At 45.5% G+C, this 24,426-nt stretch overlaps 1 protein-coding gene across 3 annotated transcripts in view; it reads left to right on the forward strand.

Annotated features, from left to right (window-relative positions):
- The window catches only part of LOC104145347 (paired box protein Pax-5-like), a 192,312-nt gene that overhangs the window by 127,606 nt on the left and 40,280 nt on the right, over window positions 1–24,426 (forward strand). For 2 of the 3 annotated variants that reach the window (XM_068925086.1, XM_068925087.1), the window contains exon 8: window positions 7,539–7,640. The exons of the other annotated variant lie outside the window; for it this stretch is intronic. In XM_068925086.1, the coding sequence (XP_068781187.1) occupies window positions 7,539–7,640 (102 nt within the window). The remainder of the gene's footprint in view (window positions 1–7,538; window positions 7,641–24,426) is intronic. 3 annotated transcript variants of the gene reach the window in all.

Here is a 24,426-nt window from a genome sequence, read left to right on the forward strand (position 1 = left end):
ATTGTTTTATCAGGTACCATACTCTTACATATAAGATGATGACAAGTAACAAGCACAGCAGTGTTAGGGCTAGTAAGATTATGACTGGATGGAGTATGTGATTAAAAATTCCTGTCACTGTTGGTGACCATCCCAGAAGGGTTTCCCACCATTGATGTTCTCCATCCTTCCTTACTCTTATATCCCATAGAGCTAAGTTTAGGGCTTCTGGCCATTTTAGTCTCATATGTACACAGATTTTTGCTAATTTTTCTTTCAAAGTCCTATTCATCCTTTCTACCTGTCCCAAGGATTGGGGATGATAGGGGGTGTGTAATTTTCTCTCTATTCCTAAAGACTTATACAATTGGTTGATTATTCCTGTCGTAAAAATGAGGGCCTCTGTCTGATTCGATCGATTCCGGCATGCCATATCTCGGTATAATTTCCTTCAGAAGTTGGATTGATTCTAATAAATCACATATCTCTCCCCCGTTTGACACACTTTTTCTGATGATGTGAGGAATCCTCGTTGCTTCCACAGCATTCCTACCACATGACATACTCCAAAGGCATATCGAGAATCTATATAAATGTTAACTCACTTTCGCTAGGTGAACTGCATGTGTCACGGCTATTAATTCAGCCCCTTGTGCGCTCATCCTTACCAGAAGCGGTTCAGCTTCTATTACTTGCCCTTGGCTGACCACAGCATAGCCAGTCTGCCATTGTCCATGTAGGTAATAGGATGAACCATCTACAAACAGGATCAAGTCCAGATTCTGTAAGGGAACATCAGTTAAATCCTCTCGGGGCTTGCTTGAAGTATGCATCACCTGTTCGCACTGGTGGTGCTCTTTCCCATCATCGGGTAACGGTAGCAAAGTTGCAGGATTCAACGTATTACACCTCTTTAAGACTACATTATCTGCTGTTAAAAGAATTAGTTCATACCTATGTGCCCGTTGTGGGGTTAACACTTGAGTTGCATACTGTCTCAACGGTATTTCTACTTCATGTGGTACATGGATTGTGACAGGATGCCCTAGTATAAGGGGGTGACTTTTCTCTAGTATCTTGCGGCTGCTGTTATCGACTTAATGCATGCAGGTACTCCCGCTGCAACTGAATCTAGCTGTACAGAATAGTATGCTACTGGCCTTTGGTGGGGACCTAATTTCTGCATGAATACTCCACTAGCTACCCCCTTCCGTTCGTGTACATACAAATTAAAAGGCTTTGTATAGTCCGGGAGTCCAAGAGCTGGAGCAGAGACTAAGGCTCCTTTTATCGCTCTGAAAGCTTTCTCTTGCTTGGGGCCCCATGCAATGGGCTCCACCTCTTCATTTTTCATAGCTTCCATTAGAGGTTTGGTTAATTCTCCTAATCCTCGTATCCATGGTCACTAAACCCCTACTGAAATCCCCGTAACTGTTTCTTCGTAACAGGGTGAGGGAGCTTCACTATGGCTTCTATTCTCCCTGGATCTATTTCCCACTGCCCCTCTTTCAGAATAAATCCCAAATATTTTACCTCCTCCTGATACAGCTGGAGTTTGGATGGAGAAGCTTGGTGACCTTTTTCTGCTAAAGCAATACACAAATGTACGGTATCTTTCAAGCAAGTACTCTCATCTTTACTTGCTATCAGTAAATCATCTACGTATTGTATTAGAGCCGATCCACCTGGTAATTTTATATCTTTCAGGTCTTCTTTTAATATTCACGAAAAAATAGTTGGGGACCCTGTAAACCCCTGTGGGAGACGTATCTATGTCATTTGCTGTCCTTTCCATGTAAAAGCGAACAAAGGTTGACTTTCATCATCTATCGGAATGCTGAAGAAAGCCAGTTAAATCAATCACAGTAAAACATTTTGCCCAATGGGGTATCTGCAGAAGTATAGTGGAAGGATCAGGTACTACTGAGTGTGGAGCAATAACATGCTGATTAATTACTCTCAAATCTTGTACAAAACGATATTCTGGATTCCCCATCCTGATCGAGCCTATTTTTCTTTACAGGGAGGATGGGGGTGTTATATGGGGATACACATGGTTTTAAAATCCCTTGAGCTAAGTATTGATCTATCTGTTTTTGTATACTTTTCTCTGCTTCTTGGGAAACTGGATATTGCTTCACAGCTGGAGGAGTTCCTCTCTTTGTTTTTATATTCACTGGTTGGGCCAAGACTAGCAGTCCCACATCAGTACTAGTTCCACTCCACAATTTCTCCGGTACGGATTTTATTGTTCTGGTATTTCTAGTTCAGTACCCAGACTTTTAGAAACTACACTTACCCCCATGATTATCAAATCCATTCCCTCAGGGGATAGGTGTAGTTCTATGTCTAAGGCTTGCAGGAGAGCTCTTCCTAATAGACACATGGGGGAGCTCTCAGCTAACAGGAATCTTCCCCACACACTTGTTTCCAATTATCAACAATAGTGGCTTACTGAGGCATCATTCCCCTTGTCCTGTAACCCCATGTATTAAAACTTTATCTTTAGTCTTTGCTTCCTTTGGGACAAAATTTAGAAGAGATAAGGTGGCTCTGGTGTCTACTAGGAATTCGATCTCCTGTCCTTCCACTTTACCCATCAAGTGACCCTGTCCATTTAATTGCACACCCCACATTCCAAAAATTTCTATCTCCTCAGAGTTTTCAGATTCCCCCGTTTCTAGTCATTGTAAATGTCATCCACCCTTCCAAGCTGATCTGGTTTTCTGGAGGTTCCTTACTCCTGGGGACCTTCTTGGGTGAAGGGGACATTCTTTCTGCATATGTCCTAAATTTCCACAGTAATAACATTTCAGTTCCTTACTTTCTCCCCTTCCTCTCCTACCTCCTTCTTGTCCTCGCCCTGGGTGTGGGCTTATTCCTCTTCTGTCTCTACTTCTTCCTCTACTTCTTTCCCTGACTTGCAAATTCCGTGCTAAAGCTGCTGCTAAGAGATTAGCCTCTTGTTGCTTTTCCCTTTTCTGTTCCTTAGCTTGTTCCACTTTCTGTTTCTCCTCTCGTCCATCATAAACAAACACTGCTATACTCAAAATCCTTTGCAAAGTCTCTCCTTGCCATCCTGGCATATGCTCCTTAAAGTATTTCCATATATCCAGAGCTGCTTGTTCTACAAAGACACTGATTGCTAGCGCGTCGTTAAAATTCTGTAAAGTCATTCCCCTGTGTTTTAACAAAGCTTGCCACAGTCGTTCCCAAAAATCACTAGGATGTTTGTCTAGTCTCTATCTACATTCCTGCACTTTAGTCCAGTTCGCTCTTAATTTGTTACATGCTCTAATAGCTTCTACTATGTTCCAGAGTGCTGTCTGGCAAGAGGCTCTGTCCCCTATATCATTGTAATCCCAGTTTGGATCATTCGCTGGCCAAGGATTTATATTTCCCCCACCCTGCTGTGCCAATTTGGTATCCTTATTAATTATTTTATCTTACTCGTCTGGTCAGAACAACTCCCTCAAGAGTAATTGGGTATCTTCCCAGTTTGGATTATACCCAGTGCATATATTAGAAAATAGCTGAGCGCACCTTTCCGCGTCCTCCCTCAACCTGGGCATTTTGATTCCCCATAAAGCCAAATCACTCGAACTCCAGGGCTGTTTAGTAAACACCTGCAACACTGGAGGAGCCCCTGGGACGCCTCTCATTGCTGCCGGATTAGGTAAAACATTAGAAACCATCGGATAGAGTCCCGCCACGGGAGGAGGGGAAGAGGAGGAGAGTTAGTGACAGACAGATCTTCAGGAGGTGGCTCCAGAGGAGTATAAGGTGGAGCAGGAGCTCCTGGGGCGTTATTTGGGATACTTATATCTGCTGCAGCAAGGGTAGTCTTACATGGGGTGCTGTTTTTTCCCCCTTGGATGTCACCAATTCCACGTCCAATTATCCCACACATACCAATAATCCATTTGTCCCGGGAATTGGTCCTTTAAGTGATGTCGTAAGAAAAGCAGCTTTTGATTGTCGAATGTTCCCTGCAATGGCCAACCGTTCTGCCAGACTGCCATCTTTAGTTAGAAAAGGTCAGTCCTCTTGACATAAAGTAATTGTGCACTTTTGGGATAAGCCCACTGTACCATCAATCTTTTTCCAATTTTCCAAAACCTCGGCCAAGGGTGTCCCCTTTTTTTTTATGCTGGGTACATTTCCTATAATCAATCGGTTATGTGCGCCTTACGCTGATCAGGCTGCGCGCTCTGCCACGTGGCTATAACAAGGGAGGGACTTGAACCCACCCTGACGTCCTGGGGGTTTTCAAACCCACCCTAACGTCAGGACTCAAACCCGTCCTACTGGATCTCCTCAAGGAAATTTAACACTCACCCTTTGGCTCCTCCCTCTCCAAAGGTTCCCAGGTGAACTCACCCACTGCCGGCAGTTGGATGTTTGGAGATGGAAGGGTCCGATGGTGGTTGCCTAGGGTCCCATCTGGGGTGCCAAACTGTTGTGGAAACAGTTCGACCCTAGGTTTCTGAGGAGCAGAGTCTCATGCATGTATAGCGGCACAAAATAATTATTTAATTAAATGACGCCCCGCGAGGGTACCAGTAGGGGACAACTTGCGCAGCTGCTCTTTGAGCAGCCCAGTCATTTGTTCTGTCAATCCGGCCCTTTGCGGATGGTAGGGTATGTGATATGTCCAGGCTATTCCTCGCTCTCCAGCCCAATTTTGAACGTCCTTCCCTGTAAAACGAGTGCCCTGATCACTTTGGATCTCCACCGGGGAACCATATAACCCAGTCAAGTCTTCTAATGCCTTCATGGTGTGAGCCTGGGTAGCTGCGGTGCAAGAGCGGGTGTACAATAGACCAGAGCAGGCGTCTACAGCGGTCAGGACACACCTGTGCCGCTGGCTCTCCGGCGAGGGTCCAATATAATCAACTTGCCACCCCTCCCCAGGCTTTTGTCCTCTGCAGATATACCCCTTTTGGGTCCCCAACCGCTGCAGAGCTGAGCGGGGGCAACGCTGCCGGCCCCCGTTTGTGCCGCTGGCAGCTCCCCGTCCGTGCACGCTGCCGGCGGGGCAGTGGGTGCCGCCGCGCCCCCCCGGCGCTCTCCAGGCTGCTCGCCGCGCGCCCCCACCCCCGGGGGCGGTGTGCGCTGCTCCGGCTGCAGCTGCAGCCACCGCTCGAGCAGCTCTGCGCTGGGTTCGCCGTCCGCCTCCCGCCATGGCATGGCCGCTTGCAGCAGCTCTCGGAACATAGTGCCGCGACTCGCCCTTTCTGCCCGCTTCACGTTGACCCGCCTGTGTCCCGGCTTCCCACCGCTGCTAACAGAGGACGCCTCTGCCAACTGAGATGGCAGCGCTGCGACTTCCCCCACCACCCACAGGCAGCACCATCGCTTTAAGATGGGCGGGCCGGTTCGCAGCATCTTAGTCCGGATGGTTTTGCTCACGGGGATCGGATCCGGTAAACGCGGGGGAATACGTTCCGGACAGCATTCCTGATTGCCGCAGCCGGTTCATTCCTGCCGCGATAGCAGTCCACCCGGTGAGCCCGTCATCGACGTCCGCGGCAGCCGGCCAGGTTAACCGCGCCGCGCCCAGCACCCGCTCCACTAGGGAGGGGGAAACGCTTCGGCTTTGCTGCTGCGGGGGACGGAGGGTGCCGCGCAGCCTGGGATCCTGGGGCAGGGCCCCCGTCGCATCGAGCTCCCCTCTAGTACAATGAACCGCCTCTGGCCCATCGTCGCACAGCCTCAACAGCCGCTCTAACAACCCTTCACGGGGCTGCTGCCGGTAGCGCCCCTGCACATCCTGCAGCTCCGACGCTTTAAAATCGCGAGCAGTTGCGGTCCCTTGCAGGCTGGCCGCGCTCGGTCCGGTAGGCGGCTGCGCTGCCACCGGCCGGGCAGCTGCCTCCCCCTCACGCTCGGGGTCCGACTCCGAGCTGGGGGGCTCGTCGGGGTCCCAGATATTGCCGTCCCAAGTTTCCGGATCCCCATCGGCTTTTCGCACCAGTGCCCGCACCGCCGGGGACGGACATCTCGCCGCCCCCCTGTCGCCGCCGGCGATTTGCGATGCGGGCGGCCGCAGCGGCGCACCGGTGCTGCAGCTTCTCGGCTCGACCCGCGGTTGCAGTTGCGGCCTCCTGGGTCGTTTGTCGAGCCTCCTTAGCGGCTTCGAGACCCCTTTCCACCTGCCCGTTTCGCTGGCGCTGCGTCAGCAACGCCTCGTCCGGGGTGCGGAGCGCAGTCAGCGAGACCCACCCCAGATCCCCCGCTGCCAGCCCTGCTTCTGCCAGCCGGAGCTCGGAGCTCGGAGACCAGCCCCACGAGCCGCTCTGGGGATGCCCCCGGCTCACCCTCTAGCTCTGGCCACGCTGCGGGGGCGCCTCGCCAGCTCGCGAGCCATGGGTGCCCATCGACCCGTAGCGGGCCACCCGGGAACGCGGCTCCCCGCCTCCCCCCGGTCCTCTCGCCCCCAAAGAGGCATCTCCACACCGGGACCCTGCCGACCGCGCCAAACGTGACCGCAAGGCGGGCAAGAGAGGGTCGGGTGCCGGCGTAGAGAGACGCTCAAGGTTCCGGAGGGGTTAAACCGGGTAGATTCAATAGAGGACTTACGCGCCAAGCTGCGCGGGGAGCCCCGGGAACCGCGCGGAGGGGTCGCTGATGGGAGGCTGCTGGACACCCGGGTCGGACGCCCAGGCGGGACTCACCTCGCTGTAGCCTAAGGGCCCCTTACATCTACTCGAACTCTCTCCTTATCTCAGCTGTGCTAACCTTGGGTAGCTACCGGCCGGGAAGCAGCCAGACGTTGCTGACCAAAGGGAATATGCGTGCCTGGCCCTGACGGGAAGTCGGTCAGCGCGTAGAGAGCACACTCCGGGGCTGCTACCACGTACTCTGCCAGCCACCTGGCTCCTCGCCAGAGCTTCCGCAGGTGTGCTCACTACACATGGGAAAAATGCAAAATGACAGTCAGGTCTTGAATAAAATGACAAGTTTCTGAGGTCTAAGTAAATAATGCTATATCAGGCAATAGCTTTGTGATGCTGACTCCCTTCTTTCTGGGGCCAGAGTAAACCATTTTTTAAATTCTCGATTTCAGGGCTTTTTTTTTTTAATGCTGTTTTTAAGAATAGATAAATAGAAGGCCTTACAGTGAATTTACAAGACCTCTACAAACCAGCACTATGTGCATGGGAGGGCTAATTTCCTGGAGAGCTTTCTAGGTAAATGCTTTTAAAATCAGTGTCATTCCCCATTTTGCTGTTTGGCTCTACAAATATGTTCTGACAAATCTGAACTACAGATAAAGTTAGGAATAAGGAAGGAACTGTCAGAGTTCCAACTGGTGTGTTTGCCTCTCTGCAGAGCTCTATGCCTCCCCTCTGTCTCTTACTTTGTCAGAGCTTTACGGCAGATTAGAGAGAAAAGAATTGTCTTTCCTCTTCCTGCCAAGTTAAAAAATCCCACTTTTATATTCACAGTGTAGTTATGGCAGTTGCATGGCTGTTTTGTAAGTGTTCGGGGAAATGCAAAACCACATCTAGTTGTTGTGAATGCTCAAATGGTGATTTGTCGGTTTGATTCCTCAGGTCGTGAATTGGCAAGCACAACTCTCCCAGGATACCCTCCTCATATACCCCCTGCTGGACAGGGCAGCTACTCTGCTCCAATGCTGACAGGAATGGTGCCTGGTGAGTTTTCAAATAAACAAAAAACAAAGGCAGCATTTCAGAAGGAAAGACAAGAAGCCAAGTGCTTTCTGGTTGTTCTGCACTGATGCCAGCAGAAGACAGAAATTATAGGGATGAAGGGAAGAGAACAGATGTAAAGCAGCCTTAAATAAATAAATAAATAACTCTTCAGTGCAAGTGATAATCTAGCGTTTCGACAGCCAAAGCAAATTATTTGTACCAGGATGCTGAAAAAAGCCTCCAGGCTTCCTTGTGCAGCAGTTGGGAATGGTTTTATTTTGGACCACCTCAGGCTGTCCCCTTTCATCATGGGCATCATTCTAATCCACCTGTTTTATTTGAACATGTTGTGTCTCTGTGCCAAGTCTTACATAGTTGTGAAGTTGCTGGCACTTGGGAGGCTGGATATGTCCTGATCTTTACTTTCTCAGTGCAAAATATTGGAAATCCAGATGTCTCCTGGGAGACATTGAAATTTCCCAACAGTACTTCCCATTTATTTATGCATTTCTCTAATTTTCCTGCTTTTTGAGTCTCGCAGTGGGAGATGTTAAGCAGCATCCGGCAGGTGACAAGTAGTGCTGCCTTAGGAAGTCAGTAGGAGCTGAGGGTACTCAGAATCTCAGAGCAGGAAGAATGAGGCCTTCATGAACATAATACAAACTTTGTGATCATCTGTTATCGTTAGCTGTGGATCTGGGTGTGATCCTTTATATGATGGTGATATCAGAAATGGTAAGAGAGAGTAACAAGTGAATGTGCAGGGAGGATTGAGTTGTATTCACTCCTAGCCTGGGTATTGAAAGTCATATCCTAATCTGGTGGGAATCAGTATGCTTCATTCAGTTTGAAAAAAACATGGAGATTTGCATAATCTATGGAGGTGTCCCTGAGCTCTGTAGCCTTTGATCTGAATGTTTGTTAGAGACAAAACTGTTTACTAGGGAAAGTGCTTTACAGTATTATGAGGCCCAAGTATAAAAAATAAATCATGAATTGGGTCCCAAAATGTGTGATTTAAAAAATAATCGTAACTTGAGGGTTTCTTTCCCTACTGATTTCCAAGCCTTTAAGGCTCTTTGAGCCAGATTCTTCAGAGCCAGCAGGGTTAGAAATGTACTAAAAAAAAAAAGGAACTTCTTATCGAATCACATGACTCCAAGAGGTGTCAATTTAGGAAAAATACATTAACTCATAAAAAGAACCCAGGAACTGATAACACTGATTTGATGTCAAGGCTATGTCAGAATTTTCTTGTATTATCAGTCTTAATTACATTCAGTGAACTGTATTCTAGCAGATTATTAAGGAATTAAGAAAAAGATTGGTCATTTTTTGTGCATTAGGTTTAGGAATTAATTAGGTCATCAGTGATAATGTGCAGAACAATTTTGTCTATAAAATGTAGTCTGGGACAGAGCTCCTGTAAGGATTCTAGATGCAGATTATATAAAGTAGAGAAAAAAGTGAATATGGAAAAACAAAACTTGTCTGAAAGTAGTATAAGGATTTATACTCACATTACTCGTATCATTTCTCTCTCTTTCTCTCACACACACATGCAGTTATTGGTAAACTTTTTCAGGTCAAGTCCTCAACTAGTTCTGTTTTATATCAATGGCATTGCCAGCCATTTAAATAAGCTTAGGACTTGAATTTACGTTAACTTTGTAGCATGATTGCAAGTCATAATTACACTTTAAAATATTAAGAACATCAAAATTAGTCACCTATATCAATGCTAGGTTGTCAATGAAGAAGGCTGAATGAATAAGGATTCTGTCACTTCCGTCCCTGAATTTGCTACTTTCCCTCCCTGAATTTGCTACACAAATATTTCTGAGCAGCAGCTCAGCACATAGGTAGCCAGGGAAAATCATGATAAATAATCCTCCTTTGAACGTGAATTTAAGATATGAACCTGATGCAAACCCAAATTGCATTTTTGACATAGAGACTTAACTTCTTTTATCTACCCCTCTGAAGCCCTGATTCCTTCAAAGACTGGAGAGAGACCGTAATGTAATACTGTCAGAGAAGCTGTTCTGATGCTAATCCTGTCAGCCCAAAATTCTGAGGGAGTGCTGAGGGAGCTGGTAAATGTAATTGCAAAGCCACTCTCCATCATCTTTGAAAGGTCATGGCAATCAGGAGAGGTGCCTGAGGACTGGAAGAAAGCCAATGTCACCCCAGTCTTCAGAAAGGGCAAGGAGGAGGAGCCAGGAAACTACAGGTCTGTCAGCCTCACCTCCATCCCTGGGAAGGTGATGGAACAGCTCATGCTGGATACCGTTTCCAGGTGCATGAAGGACAAGAAGGTGATCAGGAGGAGCCAGCGCAGATTCATGAAAGGGGAAATCATGCTTGACCACTCTGATAGCCTTCTATGATGGAACGACTGGCTGGGTAGATGAGGGCAGAGCAGTGGATGTTGTCTCCCTGGACTTCAGCAAGGCTTTTGACACTGTCTCCCATCACATCCTCCTAGGTAAGCTCAGGAAGTGTGGGCTAGATGAGTGGACAGTGAGGTGGATTGAGAACTGGCTGGATGGCAGAGCTCAGAGGGTTGTTATCAGTGGTGCAGAGTCTAGTTGGAGGCCTGTAGCTAGCGGTGTCCCCCAGGGGTCAGTGCTGGGTCCAGTCTTGTTCAACTTATTCATCAATGACCTGGATGAAGGGACAGAGTGCACCCTCAGCAAGTTTGCTGATGATACTAAACTGGGGGGAGTGGCTGACACACCAGAGGGCTGTGCTGCCATTCAGAGGGACCTGGACAGGCTGGAGAGGTGGGCGGAGAGGAACCTCCTGAAGTTCCACAAAGGCAAGTGCAGGGTCCTGCACCTGGGGAGGAATAATCCCATGCACCAGTACAGGCTGGGGGTTGACCTGCTGGAAAGCAGCTCTGCAGAGAAGGACCCGGGAGTTTGAATGCATTTAAATATCTAAAGGGAGGGTATAAAGAGGATGGGGCCAGACTCTTCTCAGTGGTGCCCAGTGATAGGAGAGGCAACAGGCACAAACTGAAACACAGGAAGTTCTGTCTGAACATAAGGAAAAACTTCTTTACTGTGAGGGTGACTGAGCACTGGAACAGGTTGCCCAGAAAGGTTGTGGAGTCTCCATCCTTGGAGATTTTCAAAAGCCATCTGGACAGGGTCCTGGGCAAAGGACCCTGGAGGGCAAAGGCTGGAACATGAGGAGGCACAAGGGAAGGTCAAGCTTCCCCTGGGACCTGAGTCTGGTCACATATTCCTCAGTGAATTAGATACATAACCCCCACTGAAGGCAACTGCTTAGAGGCTTTAGAAACCTTCTGGGAATCTATCATCTTCCTTCAGAGTACCTCTCTTTGAAAAGCTGGCTGTGAGCCCCATTCCCTTCCCCAGTGCAGGGAAACACTTGTTCTTCCTTCCTTCTCAGGGATTCTGGAGAATAAATACATTAACAGTAACTGGGCATTCAGGAATGCCTAACAGAGACAGATGGCAGAACTGCAAAAACACAGGACTTGGCATAGCTCAGCAAGAAGTACAGTGTGGGTTCAGCGATGTGTACTCATTTGAGTTGATTTTCCTGGATAATAGATTTTTTTTTTAACTGCACATAGGCTTGTGTGACCCATTATATTGAATAACTGCACATTTCCTCTCATTGGTTCTTTTAATAACCTTCTGCTCCAGGTAGTGTGAAGATCAGCTGCAATTTCTTTAGCTTCTCCTTCTGATTTAAGTACAAATTTGCTAACTAGCATCCTTCTTGATTCTCATTTGCCTCTTGTCATTTGCAGGGCCAATTTCAGAGGCTTGTTGGGAAAAGCACAGTCTTTTGTGAATTGACTCAGAAATAGCTAACAAATCAGGTCTTGATGCTGGAGGAACATCTGTATTTGTGTTCTGAAATGGCTGAATTGTTCCACTGAAATTTATACAAGGGGAATGTTTATTTCACCAGTCCTCAGGGTTTCACTCCATGATCTGCCCTGTCATAGTTTCCAGAGTCTGTGCTAAAAATGTGCTTCCTTGATAAGACATTTAAGTGTTAGCCATGAATTACTGCTTTTAATTAAGTAATTGTGCGAGTTTAGTGCTTAGAGATGTGGGAGAAATATATACATGATAAGATATACATACATGATGTTGTATTGCATGCTTGTTGCTGTTGACATTATTTATGCTACTGTGAATAACCTGGTTCCCAGCTACAGTGTTTGCATTTGTACCATATCTGCCAGGGATTCATAGCATGCATGCAGGGTGAGGGAAGCCTTCAAACCCCTTGGATTTCTAAAGCAGGGAACAGGAGCCATATGGATTCAGCACACTTCTCCACCTTCCCTGCTTTTCCATATGAACAAGAGTCTTCTAATGCTTCTGCCTCATCCCTCAGTCCCATGGCCTTTCCCTTGCTCCCCAGCAGGTGAGGAAACACAGAGGAATGTTTCCTCACTGAGTCCCTGTGCCTGGCAGGAAAGCTCTGGTTCAGTTGCTACTGTTGCTTTCGGAGTTCCTCCCTTCCTTCACTGCAAAATCAGGGCCTTGAGCCCCAACAGAGAATTTGTTCTTCCATATGGCTTATGAACACCTAACTTGCACCAGAGAAGGAATTAATCAAACACCTTTCTCTGAAAAAAACAAACAAGCGAACACAGCATTTTATTTTCAAACTATTACCCATTACCACATCACCCAGTAAGGGTGACATCGTGGTGGGAGTGTGTTACAGACCATCCGATCAAGGGTGAGGAAGTGGACAAAGCTCTCTTTAAGCAACTGGAGGAACTCTCCAGATCACAGGCCCTGGTTCTTATGGGGGACTTTAACCTCCCTGACATCTGCAGTCAAGAAGATTTCTGGAGGGTGTCAGGGATAACTTCTTGATACAGGTAATAGATGGGCCAAACGGGTGATGCACATTCACTAACAAGGAAGAACTGTTTGGGGGTGTGGTAATCAGTGGCAGCCTTGGCTGTAGTGACCATGAAATAGTGGAGTTCAAGACCCCGAGGGTTGTGAGGAAGGAGAGTAGTAGAGTACATACCCTAGACTTCAGGAGAGCAAGAAAGCTAGCAGATCTTTAAGGACAACATCCTCCAAGTGCAAGAATGTTCCATCCTGGTTCTCAGGAAGACAAGCAGATGTATTGGGAGATCAGCTTGGCTAAGCAGGGAACTCATGACTGAGCTCCAATCCAAGAAGGCAGTATACAGGAGGTGGAAGCAGGAACATGCTACAAAGGAGGAATTTAGAAACATTGCTTGGGCATATAGGGATAGTGTCAGGAAAGTCAAAGCTCAGCTCAAGTTGAGACTTGCAAGGGATGTCAAGGGCAACAAGAAGAGCTTCTACCCCTATGTTAGTAGTAAAAGGCTGAACAAGGAAAAGGTGGGCCTGTTGCTGAATGGGCTGAATGATTTAGTGACAGCAGACACAGATAAGGCTGAGGCACTCACTGCCTTTGCTTCACTCTTCACCAGCAAGGTCTCCCAGGCCTCTGTGCTTAGAGACAGGGTTCAAGGAGAACTCCCAGCAGTGGATGGGGATTGAGTCAGTGATTACTTGAGAGAACTTGACCCATACAAATCCATGGAACCCAGCAGACTGCATCTGAGGGTGCTGAGAAAACTGGCAAATGTCCTTGCAAGGCCACTCTCTATCATCTTTGAAAGGTTGTGGAGATCAGGGGAGATCCCTGCTGACTGGAGGAAAGCAAATGTTGCATCCATCTTTAGAAAAGGCCAAAAGAACAATCCAGGGAACTACAGGTCAGGTAGCCTCATTTCTTTCCCTGGGAAAATCATGAAGTGAGTCCTCTGAGAATACATTTCTGGGCATATAGAGAATGAAGGTGTTTGGGAACAGTCATCATGGATTTACCAAGGGGAAATTATGCCTGGCCAATCTGATAGTCTTCTATGATGAAACGACTGGATTTGTGGATGAGGGGAGAGCAGTGGATGCCATTTATCTTGACTTTAGCAAGGCTTTAACACTGTCTCCCACAATATTCTTGTATCCAAGATTGAGGGAAGTGATTGTCCCCCACTACTTAGCACTTGTTAGACCACATTTAGAATACTACATCCAGTTTTGGGCCCTACAGTATAGGAAAGTCATCAACAAACTGGAGCAAGTTCAGTGGAGGGCCACCAAGATGCTCAGGGGGCTGGAGCACATGTCCTGTGAGGAGAGCTTGAGTGAACTGGGCTTGTTCAGCCTGGAGAAGAGAAGGCTAATGAAAGTAGGTCACAGGTCTAGTTCAAGCCTAGTGGTAGATTTGCTCGAAAGCAGATGAGTTTCTTTAGCCAGTGGCATGCCAGGGAGTGAAGTAGCTATCACGATGCCCTGCCACCTTCTACTTCCCCCCACTGAAACAGTTGTCAATTAGGTAAAACCTTGGACTTGAATCTGGTATGAATCTCAGACTTGAACCTCTTGATGCCTTGACAAAACACCTTAAGATTGGCACTATCCTGCTCCTCCACTCCAGAGCTAAGGGAATGAAGTAACAGACACTTCACCCCAGGACTGAGGGAGCTCTGCAGGAAAACCAGGGCCAACAGATGAGGGTGAACAAGTGGTTATTCCAGGGAAAGAAGGTAAAATACAGAAGAGCAAAAAATGTAGGGGAAACATGGAATAATGTTTGGCAACAGTTCCTCTCACTGTTAGTACTTGGGATCTCACAATTCTGTAATAATAGGGGTGACCTGGCACCTCCCCTGCTGGAATTGATACTTGAAGAGAGACCCTGTTTGGGAGTGGGTTCCTTCCCCTGTTGTACTGGGCCCAGCTGCCAGGCAGTTCTCAAAGAGAATAAGCATTTTGTTCTCCAAAGATGACCCATGAGGAGAGGCTGAGGGAACTGGGCTTGTTCAGCCTGGAGAAAAGAAGACTTTGGGTAGACCTAATAGCAGCCTTCCAATACCTATGAGGAAGTTATCGAGAAGGTGGAGCAAGGCTCTTCACAATGGTGCATGGAGGGAGGGTGAGAGACAATGGGCATGAGTTGAAACAAGAGAGATGCAAACTCGATATAAGGAGAAACTTTTTCACCATGAGGACAGCTGAGCAGTGGAACAGGTTGCCCAGAGAGATTGTGCAATCTCTATTCTTGGCAGTTTTCAAGCCCTGACTAGATAAAACCCTGAGCAACCTGCTCTGACCTCATAGCTGACCCTGCTTTGAGCAGGAGGTTGGACTAGAGACCTCCTGAGGTCCCTTCCAGTCTGAATTATTCTATGATCTTATAATCCATAACTTTACAAAATGAGAGTTTATAATGCTTGGGGTTCCCATTAGCACCATTATTCTGCAGGAGGTTACTGGCTCTACACATTTGTACTGAGTGCTCTCCTTTCATTGGCTCTCATTCTTAGAAAGGTGACCCATGAAGAGTTACCCAAGAGACACTGCAGTGCCAGCAAATCAGAGGATATAGTCCTGTGATGGCATTGTGCAGAATACACAAGCACAACACTGACACTCAACAGAGGTACAGGGCAGGGTTTACAGGATCGTAGCGGGTCTGTGTGGGAAGTGGCTGAGATGTAGAGCAGGTGGGCTGGAGTAACATATTTCTGCCCCATTCATCTTACTGCAAAATAAGCATATAAATTTTCTGGATTGACTTGGATTTGAAAACACCAGCCATCTGAAAGACTTATTAGTGTTTGTTGTTCACCAGACTATAACATTGCAATGTTTAATTTTACTGTTATTCACATCCTCAAAGCCCTGTGGGCTCTGGTAACATCTCATTAATACAAAGGAAAATGTATTTTCCTCCTTGGTACAGCTGTTGCATGGGACAAGTTAAAATAACGCTGCTTTCAAGATGCTCTGACTGGTCCATAGCCTTCAGCTTGTGCTAAGGGACCATCAAGTTCCTTGGGGTGCTTATGGCATGCTTCACTGCCTTGGTGAACCAGGGCTGCTAGGAGGAACTGTTCTGCATTGTGTGCTGACAGCTGACTGCTAGCTGAGACTTCCTCCTCTATGTCTAGGAACTGGGGCTCTGTTGCTCAAATCCGTGCATCTCATCTTCCTCTCCCTGAAAGAAGGAGGATGGTGCTTCTCTACCCTTGTAAAGTAAACGATGATCAATAGCTGAAAACTGTTGAAATCACTTGAATGTCTTGTAGTGAAATTGAAAGATGCCAGTTTGATGTATTTGAAATTCTGGCCTGTACAGAGAGTCCCACTGTGTATAGTGCATAGATTATTCCACCAGCACCACAGGTTCTGTGAAGTCTGTCTGCAGAGAGAACAAAAGGAGTAAGGAAACAAATCTATAGCCCCAGTGTATCTGCCTCACTCTTACAAGAAAAAACACTGACTTAGGTCTCTGATTCAGCTGTTCCCTTGAGAAACTGCCCCCACATTGTTTCTTCCACTTGTGGCTGTCTCACTCCCCTCCAGCCTCAGCAGGCTGTTACTCCCAGGCCCATCCAGCTTCCTTTGTGTGCTAGAACTTTGTGCCTAAGCTAGCGTGGGTTAACTCTTCCTTTGGGAGGTCAGAGTTGAAAGGGGGAATTTCAGTGACTTGACAATTCCTGCATTTACTGGAAGTGAGAAAGAGATCTATACCTTCTCTGTAGCATTTGTCATATGAAATGATAGGATCATGGGAACAGCCACAGCACCTCCAATCATAAGCCATCCTACCCACCCTCCATTCTCTGTCCATGGCTAGACCAGCTACTTTAAGGACAGGAATAACGCCCTGTATTGAACAATTCTGGAATAACTCTCCCAGAGTGGAAGTTTCTTCTTAATCATCATCATTTAATGGCTTATGCCCTGAAGCATGAGAGTGTATCCCCCTTATAAATATTTATTCTGTCTAATGTAACTCTCTGGATGTTCTCATTATCCATTTAAAGGTCTAATCCGCTATTAACTCCCACTAAATTCTTGGTCTCAGTGCTACCTTAGAGCAATGAATTCCAAAAGGTAATGATGTGTTCTATGAAAAAAACTCTCAGTTTAAATTTGACATTATTATTAATATTTATTCATACTGTGATAGTGCCCCTAGTATGCTGGTGCTTTGTAAACACAGATGACAGTGTCTGCATAGCAATCTTCCCTTTGTCTTGTCTCCTGGGAACAGTAAACAGGAACGTTCTGTATCTTCTCCATCCCATCCAATATTTGCAACCCAGAGCCTATGCCATCCCCTCTTTGCTAACTCCTTTCCAAACTAAATAGTCCCAATGCTGCACTGACTCTTCCAGTGGAAACTGCTGTCTTCTGCTCATTAGGTGCCTGTAACAACTTCTCTCTGCTATGCATAGAGTTCATTTATAGAATCTGAATTTAGGCATATAACAATAGTTAATTGGAGCATTGGGAAATGCTTACATGAAATATTTGCAGGGATTTTTACTCTGTTTTTGTGAATCCAGGTGACCTACAGACTTTATAAGATAGCATCCCAAATGGAAGGCAGCTGCTGAAGTGACAGCATGCATGTTATGGATAGCATATCGTTATAATATTACCCTAGTCTTTGGGAGGCTTGATCATTTCTTCAGCACTACCACCTTCTCCTGTCAGCGTGCCCATTGGTGCATAGCTGACTGTGGCTGGGGTGCTGAAGGGGACATACACTGCTTGCCTTGGAGATTGTTCTTGGTTCTCTGTTACACCACCCGCTTTCCAGCAATTGGTCCAATCCCTCGCAAGTGAGACTCCACTCACATCTGTGGGGTTGTTCCAGAAATGTGTCTCCATGTTCAATCACACATGGGCAGAGCCACCTGTTCTTGTGGGTGGGGGGGAGGTGGAAAGGATAGTGATAGATAGCAAGGGGACAGAAGGAAATGCATGGGGAGCTGTGCCAAAGCTGCAGCTATGGTGCCCACTTCACAGAGCAGCAGTCCAGGAGCTCAGGATGCTGAAGAGAGGTTTACAGAACCACAGCAGCCTTGAGATGAAGGCTCGATATCTCTGCCTCTGATTTTGCCCACCCAACACTATAAAATGTCAGTGCCTCTGTAGTTATTGCTGTTACTGTATTTGCACATATACAGCCCTCAGGTTATCCCTGAGACTTGGTAGCAGTATGAGTTTTGCTGTGTGTAAGTAATAGAAAGGAAATTTGCCCTGGCACCCCAGTAATCCTCCTCATCCCTGTGGCTGGTCTCCTTGCTTCCAAAGATCCCTGCTTCTGCCTTTGATTTTATGGGGTGACCAGAGTGAACAGGCAGGGCTCACTTGCAAGTGTGCTCTTGAGAGAACACCTGTTACCTGAATGTGGGTTGGATGTGTTACTTCCCTGTGACAGGGCATGACCCAAACACCACAAGCAGGGAAGAGGACAGTCCTGTCCCAGCCTTCTCTTCCACAGCCCACATGATTTCCTGTTTCTGCTGCCTAGGTGCCTTCCTGACCCATTTCAATTTCCTTGCTTGTCCAAAATAGAGAGCAGATCTTGATTCTGTTCGCACTCCCAACAGGGTGAATTGGGACTATGTCTTCTGAGATCTGCTTGAGTGTAAGGGGAGGAGAGTCAGACTGGACCATAGAGAAACAAACACTTATACTTTCAGGTTTAAAGCATTCACTTGCCCTCATCACAAGGCTTGTAGTTACTGTAACTGAATTGGAATAAGGTTATACTTATAATAATAATAATCATGTTTGTTCATTTAAATGCTTGTTCTCATTCTTGTGTTGGAAATGCTCAGATAATGGGCCTTGTTGCCCTCTGGTTTTTTTTTTTCCACTTTTCCCTTCTCCCCTTCTCTGGAGACTGAGCTCACAGCTCATCCCTCATGTTTTCCTTTCCTCTGGACTGTCATTCTCATTGTCCTCTCAGGGCTCTGAACAGAGGGTGACAGGAAAGGGTAGAATGTCTGGAATAGTGATGCTGAAAATATAGTCATTAATGGGGCTCTCGAAACCCAGATGTAATTTCTGAACACCAGTAATTTGTTTTTAATGAAAAACCATGCATTGACCCTGAACAAATGAATTTCCTTTATATGAAGTCTATGTGCAATTGTCTGACTAAAGGAACCTGAAAACAGTCTTATTCAAAACTGGACTTCATAAAAAAAACAAAAAATAGTAATGGTACCATAAAAAATAATTTATCTAAAAGAAGATGCTAGTTCTAATGCATCAAACAGAAAAATATGACATTGGGAAACAAAATATACAGTTTTTAGAAGAATTATTTCCTTGCAATAAGCTATGAAAATAGTATATGGAGTAAATATTAATGCAGAGAGAGAAGTTAGATTGTATGACTTGTCCCTGTTAAGGCTATTTGTCTCATCTAAACCTGTAAGGGAAAACAACCTATCTTTCAAACTCCTCAAAACAAAATGTATAGCAACTAATGTATAAAGAACAGAGACACAAGTATTGTATCACATCTGGGATCAAAAAGTAGGTATTAGGATTCAGCAGCTTTTAAATAAAGCTTTAGGGTTTGGTGGGGGGGGTTGTTCCCAGGGACTCTGAAGACCTTAGTCATAGTTATTATCATGAGTTTATGTTAATTGCTCTGGCTTTGTGTACAAGCTATGCCTTTGACAAAGTTTTGTGATAGCATTTTGTAATCTGAAATGCAAAAGTAAATATATGAAAGCAAGTTAACTGGAAGGGAAAATACTTAAAAACAGGGACAGAGAAAGAGAATTGTAAATATTACAATATGTGGTGTGGTAGAGGGAGTCAGGTGAAGAGCCTGAACCTTGTTCTCTTCTGATTTGCAGTGTAAAGCTGGAATTGTGTGATCATTTAAATAGTGACTCTTGATTTACACTGGTGTAACTGAAAGGAAAATTGGGTTCTTCATTTTTAAAAAAGGTGGAACAAATAAGGAATAAAAGCTTAAAATTCCTCTGGTGAAGTAAAAAGTTTGTAAAGTATCTCCTTGGAGCCCAAAGATGATTTCTAAATCAGTTTGCTGTCTACCTCACCTACTTCATGCTCTGATATTATGGCAAGAATGTATCTCTGTTCTGATTATGGTCACTTTTTTGGTGCCAGTATTGTGACATTTTGCGGCTCAGGAGTACAATGGGCCATGTTATATTTCTCTCATTTGTATCTGCTCCTGCTACATGTGATGTTAATATTACCAGCACAGGAGAACTCCAGGGCTACATCTGCAGTGTGGTGTTAAGGTGAGCTATTAGTAGCTTTTTAGAGTTTTGTTCACTCAGTTGCAAATTGTAGTACCATTATTCACTTGAGACATGTTTGACATCAGGGAGCTGCTTACTGACACCACTGCTACTGTCTGGGCCTAAACATTCCCATGAACTTGAGCTTGAAAGTCTTTCTGTTGCCTTCTGGGAGATGTGAAGGTAGCCCACACCTCTCATTCCTTTTTAGGATCAAGTCTGAGTCAAAGGTAGAGGATGTCTAGGGGGAGTGGTGGTGTCCCATTGACACTGATGGGCACTGGACTAGTCCCTGTGTCACCAGGTGATGCTGCTTGTGTAGCACAGTTGTGCTTCTGGGAATTTGTCTTGCCTCTTGTAGGTGCAAGCTTTGTGTACATCTCACCATTCCAGAGCACAGGATGCACAGGGCTGTTGGTGGTGAGCCTGTTGACACTGTACTCTCTGGTTGAGTTTCCAGGGCAAGGAGGAGAACCCACTAGCACTAGCAACAGCCTTAGTGTCTGCATATGGTCAGTCTCAAGATGGAGCGAGGCAGGTTTCCTTCATGTTCTGCACTTGGGAGTGGCTGTTCTAGGAGGCACTAGCCTTCAGGTACAGAGGGCTAACGTGTGGTTCTTCTCCTTGCCTCTGAGGGAACGTGCAGTGCTGCATGCACACTGAGGCTGAGATCCTAACTCTGTTGAAGTTCATGGGAAATTGCTCTTGATATCATCAAGGCCAGGATTTAATTCCAAGCCCCAGTATTTGTAATCTCAACTTGAGAATGCATAGGTCTGATTTTCCAAGGTGCTGAATATCAGTATCACCCTCTGATTTCAAGGGGAACCATATGTGCTAAGCAGTAGTGGGGGACCAGGCCTTGGAGGTCTCATATGAGGCTGAAGCACCCCAAAACAGGGAATGCTTTTGAAAATTGGACCTCTGTATGTCTCCACATGGTCTCCTCTCCCCGCCCCTTTCCCCAACTGGCCAAGACTCATAAGGGTTGTAATGGGAATGTTAACAATGTGTTTGTCACACCTTGACAAGCCATATTGATTTGAGAAGGCATATAAATTTTGAAACACTCATTTTCCCTGTTTTTCTTCTTGGACAGAGAGAGTTTGCTCAGGCAGAGGAGATGCCTCGAGAGTTCTCTGCTGTGCTTTCTATAAGCAGCTAGACAGCTAGATTCCAGGGCAGAAACTTAGGGTAGTTTCTTGGAAGTTAATTTGCAGCTGCCTGAGGATCTGGTCTGACCCATAATATTTTTCTTCATGAAAAGAATGCAGCTGTCAGTTATCCTGTGAACACTACATAGCTCAAATACAGCTCTTATCCAGGACTCCCCACAAAATAGCTGTTCTTCTGGAGTTCTTCCAAATAATCAAAAAAGCATGTTATAATCCAACTTCAAAGCTAAAAGTGACACTGCTAAAAGATTGAAAACACTGACACTGGGCATGGTCACTAGGAGGTGCCTTTCTCAGTCAAGTGAATTTGCTCTTTTCAAAGCCTCCCAGCTAGTGCTTCAGAACACCCCTCCTCCCTTTTTAATCTCAGAAGATAAATCCTAGAAAAGTTTAATCGCAAACCATGAAGCAAATAATGTGCCATCACAAATATCTTAGGGTAACACCCAATTGCAAATAAACTTACAAATTATTTCCTCAGTTGATTATGATACAGATAAGTCAATTATATGCATTTATTCACTGTTTGTGTACATCTTGAATAAGGGACTGCCAAGATCTTGAAATCCTTGAGAAAATTTTGATGTTCAGCTTTCAGGAACATATTTACTGCACTTGCATAGAATATAAAAATTATATTGTTTTCAATATGATGTTGTCAGGTATTATTTCATTAAATTGATGTAGAAATTACTTTGGAGAGAGCAAGAAGGTGCAAACACCTGAAAAGGAAAAGCCAAGAGTCTCTAGATCTACCGTTTCCAAGCATGGCTCCTCCTTACAGGCTAGATCCTCAACTGGGGTGAATTAAACTAGACCCCCTGACTTCTAACACACTTTGCTGCTTTACATCAGCTGAGGATGTGGTCCCAAATGTCTAATGTACAGTAATGCTATTCTAGTCTTCTCTGCTGGTTCTCTTTGCTCTAACAATAATTTCATCCTCCTTGTTTTAAAGTGAAACATTATGCTTATCTAAACATAAGTAACCAAGGCAGTATGTGTAAACAAAAGGCTCCATATTTAGAAGTGAGGGGGAGGAAAAAAATCATATTGTATTGCTCCACTCTTTGGAAATTTCTATGCAGTTGTAATAACAAAATTAGCATAATTTGCTCGTTAACATAGCTAGACCAGTCAAGCATTGTTCCAAACATGCAGAGGTTGCTTCTTCCTCTAGGTCTGCCAACGAGTTAAGCACAGTGAAAATTAGCATGCAAGTAGCCCTAATTCGCAGTCGAGCTGTCAGATTCACATTTAGTGGCTTGTTTCATTTGAAATCCCTGACAGGAGTGGTTAATGCAATCCCACCCTCAAGTTGTTCCAGCCAGAACAGACACCAAGGGGGCACTTTCTGAGTGACAGTTTGGCTAGCTTCAGTCAAATAAATCAGTCATGTAAGCTGGTAACAGTGTACAGCTACTCTGGAGGGTGGCAGGGGGGAAGGGGGGTGGTGTTAGGATTTCCAGCCACCAAAACTTTCCCCACCCCATCAAAGGCTCATGGCACAGAGCTTTGGGCTCCTGCTGTTTGCTAAACAATTTGTTTGAAACATTGCTTGTGGGGGCTGGGAGTCTATCAAAGGGTTTTTATATTCAGATATTGATTTTCAAGTGAAGCCACTGTTTTCTGCAAAAGATTTCTGTTCAGGAGTGTTTAATGCTGATAGATGAAAGTCAGAGTTTATAATAATTTCTTTTTGCATTATGCCTAAGACTCCTGTCTTGACTGTGGTATCTGACCTTGTGTAGCACAATTACAGAGGCTACTATGCTAGGCAAAACAAAAAGCACACCATGGTTGGCAGGACTTGGCTGCTCTACACAAGGGGAGCAGTCCCACAGCACCCTAACAAGGAGAGTAGAGCAGGTCTGTTGACAGTGACCAGGGTCAGCCACAGTCCAGTGATCACCAGGCAAGGCCATAGTAACAAGGCAGGTCTGGGCTCATATACTCCCCCTTTGTATAACATTTGCTATGTTGCTTGAGAAGGTGAAGGTGTGATTTTTTTCCTTTTGCCATTCATGTATAAACAACTTTGTGCTAACCATTCTGCATACCAGAATCAAAGAATATTCATGTTTCATGTGCTTCCATGAAATTTCTCATTAGACATTTCTGCTAGGCATATATCACTTCTTTTCAGACTGCCTTTTATTCAGTCCATGCTTTTGTTCATTTATTGAACAACTTTTAATTTCTTTACCAAAGGACTTGATCTTCTGCCAATGCCAACAGAAAATGTTTCTCCAAATAAGTGTTCTAGGATTCCTCCTTTCCACCGGACAGGAACCTGCCAGATCCAACAAAGTGACAATATATCTTTTTCTGGTAGTTTCCTGTAATGAATCCCTGAGGAAGAGAAACCAAAAAAATCATTCCCTACTACTTTTATAGCTGGGTGTCTTCTTTCTCTATGGTTAGTCTGTGCTAAGGAAGCCCTAAACAGAATTCTCTCAAAGATATAACTGACACGTTACCATTTCATAACAGTGCTCCATAGTCAGGGGCTCTTTTCTTCTCTCTGCAACACATCTCTTTATGGTATGATAGGTATTACTAGAGAATACATCTCACTAAAGCCCTCTCTGTCATGTAAAGAATAATTAGCACTTACAGCTCCATTAGTGGCATAAGCAGCTACCTCCCCTCTCTGAAACCAGAGAACTTGATGTCACTGTTACTGACAGTAAATTGACTTATTTTGATGAGCTTTGGAGTCTCACTTTTATTTTGGGGTATGTCTGTGTGGCTGTATGGGTAAATGCGGAAGAATGTCGAGGAGATAGGCAATGGAAGCTAGCCAGACTGTTTTATAAAATAAGGAGCATCTGCAGAGCATGCTGACTTTACGTTGACTCATAATCATGGTGCCGCACCTAGGCTTTGAACCGAGATTAGCGATGAGCTCATTATGCTTACTGCACATGCACGTAGCCCATAAAAACCCACTCAGTGGTGCCAGGGACTCCCCCACTCCATTATTGCCTCGCTGGGGAAATCATTGGGGAACCCTCGCTTAGATACAGAGGTAATAAACGTTCAGTATCGACCGTAGTGTGCCTTGTGTTTGTGTATCTGTCCCTGCCGGGAATTCAGGCATTTCCTCTGCCTTACAGTGTCAATCAAAGCTCATGTAGATATGCCAAAGCTAGCTGCAGGCCACCTTGTTTGCACACCCCCAGAGGTGTAGCCATGGTAGCAAAGGCAATCAAGCATGGCTGCAAAATCCACTCAACAATTTAGGAAGATATAGAGGCATCTAGCCCAGGCTGAGCACATCCTGTTGTCACTACACTGCTAGGTCAAAGTCAGGTTGGGATGCCTGTCCATTATATGCAGTTTAGCACATCCTCTGACCAACTGCATTAGGGAACTCAGGATTTGTTTGATAATCTAGTCTTTTTGCCATCAAAGTGCCTCCTTCTCTGTACCTGTTTCCTATCTGAATAGCAAGGTTAATACTATAAAT

The sequence above is a fragment of the Struthio camelus genome, chromosome W (assembly GCF_040807025.1).
Source record: "Struthio camelus isolate bStrCam1 chromosome W, bStrCam1.hap1, whole genome shotgun sequence".
Classification (NCBI taxonomy): domain Eukaryota; kingdom Metazoa; phylum Chordata; class Aves; order Struthioniformes; family Struthionidae; genus Struthio; species Struthio camelus.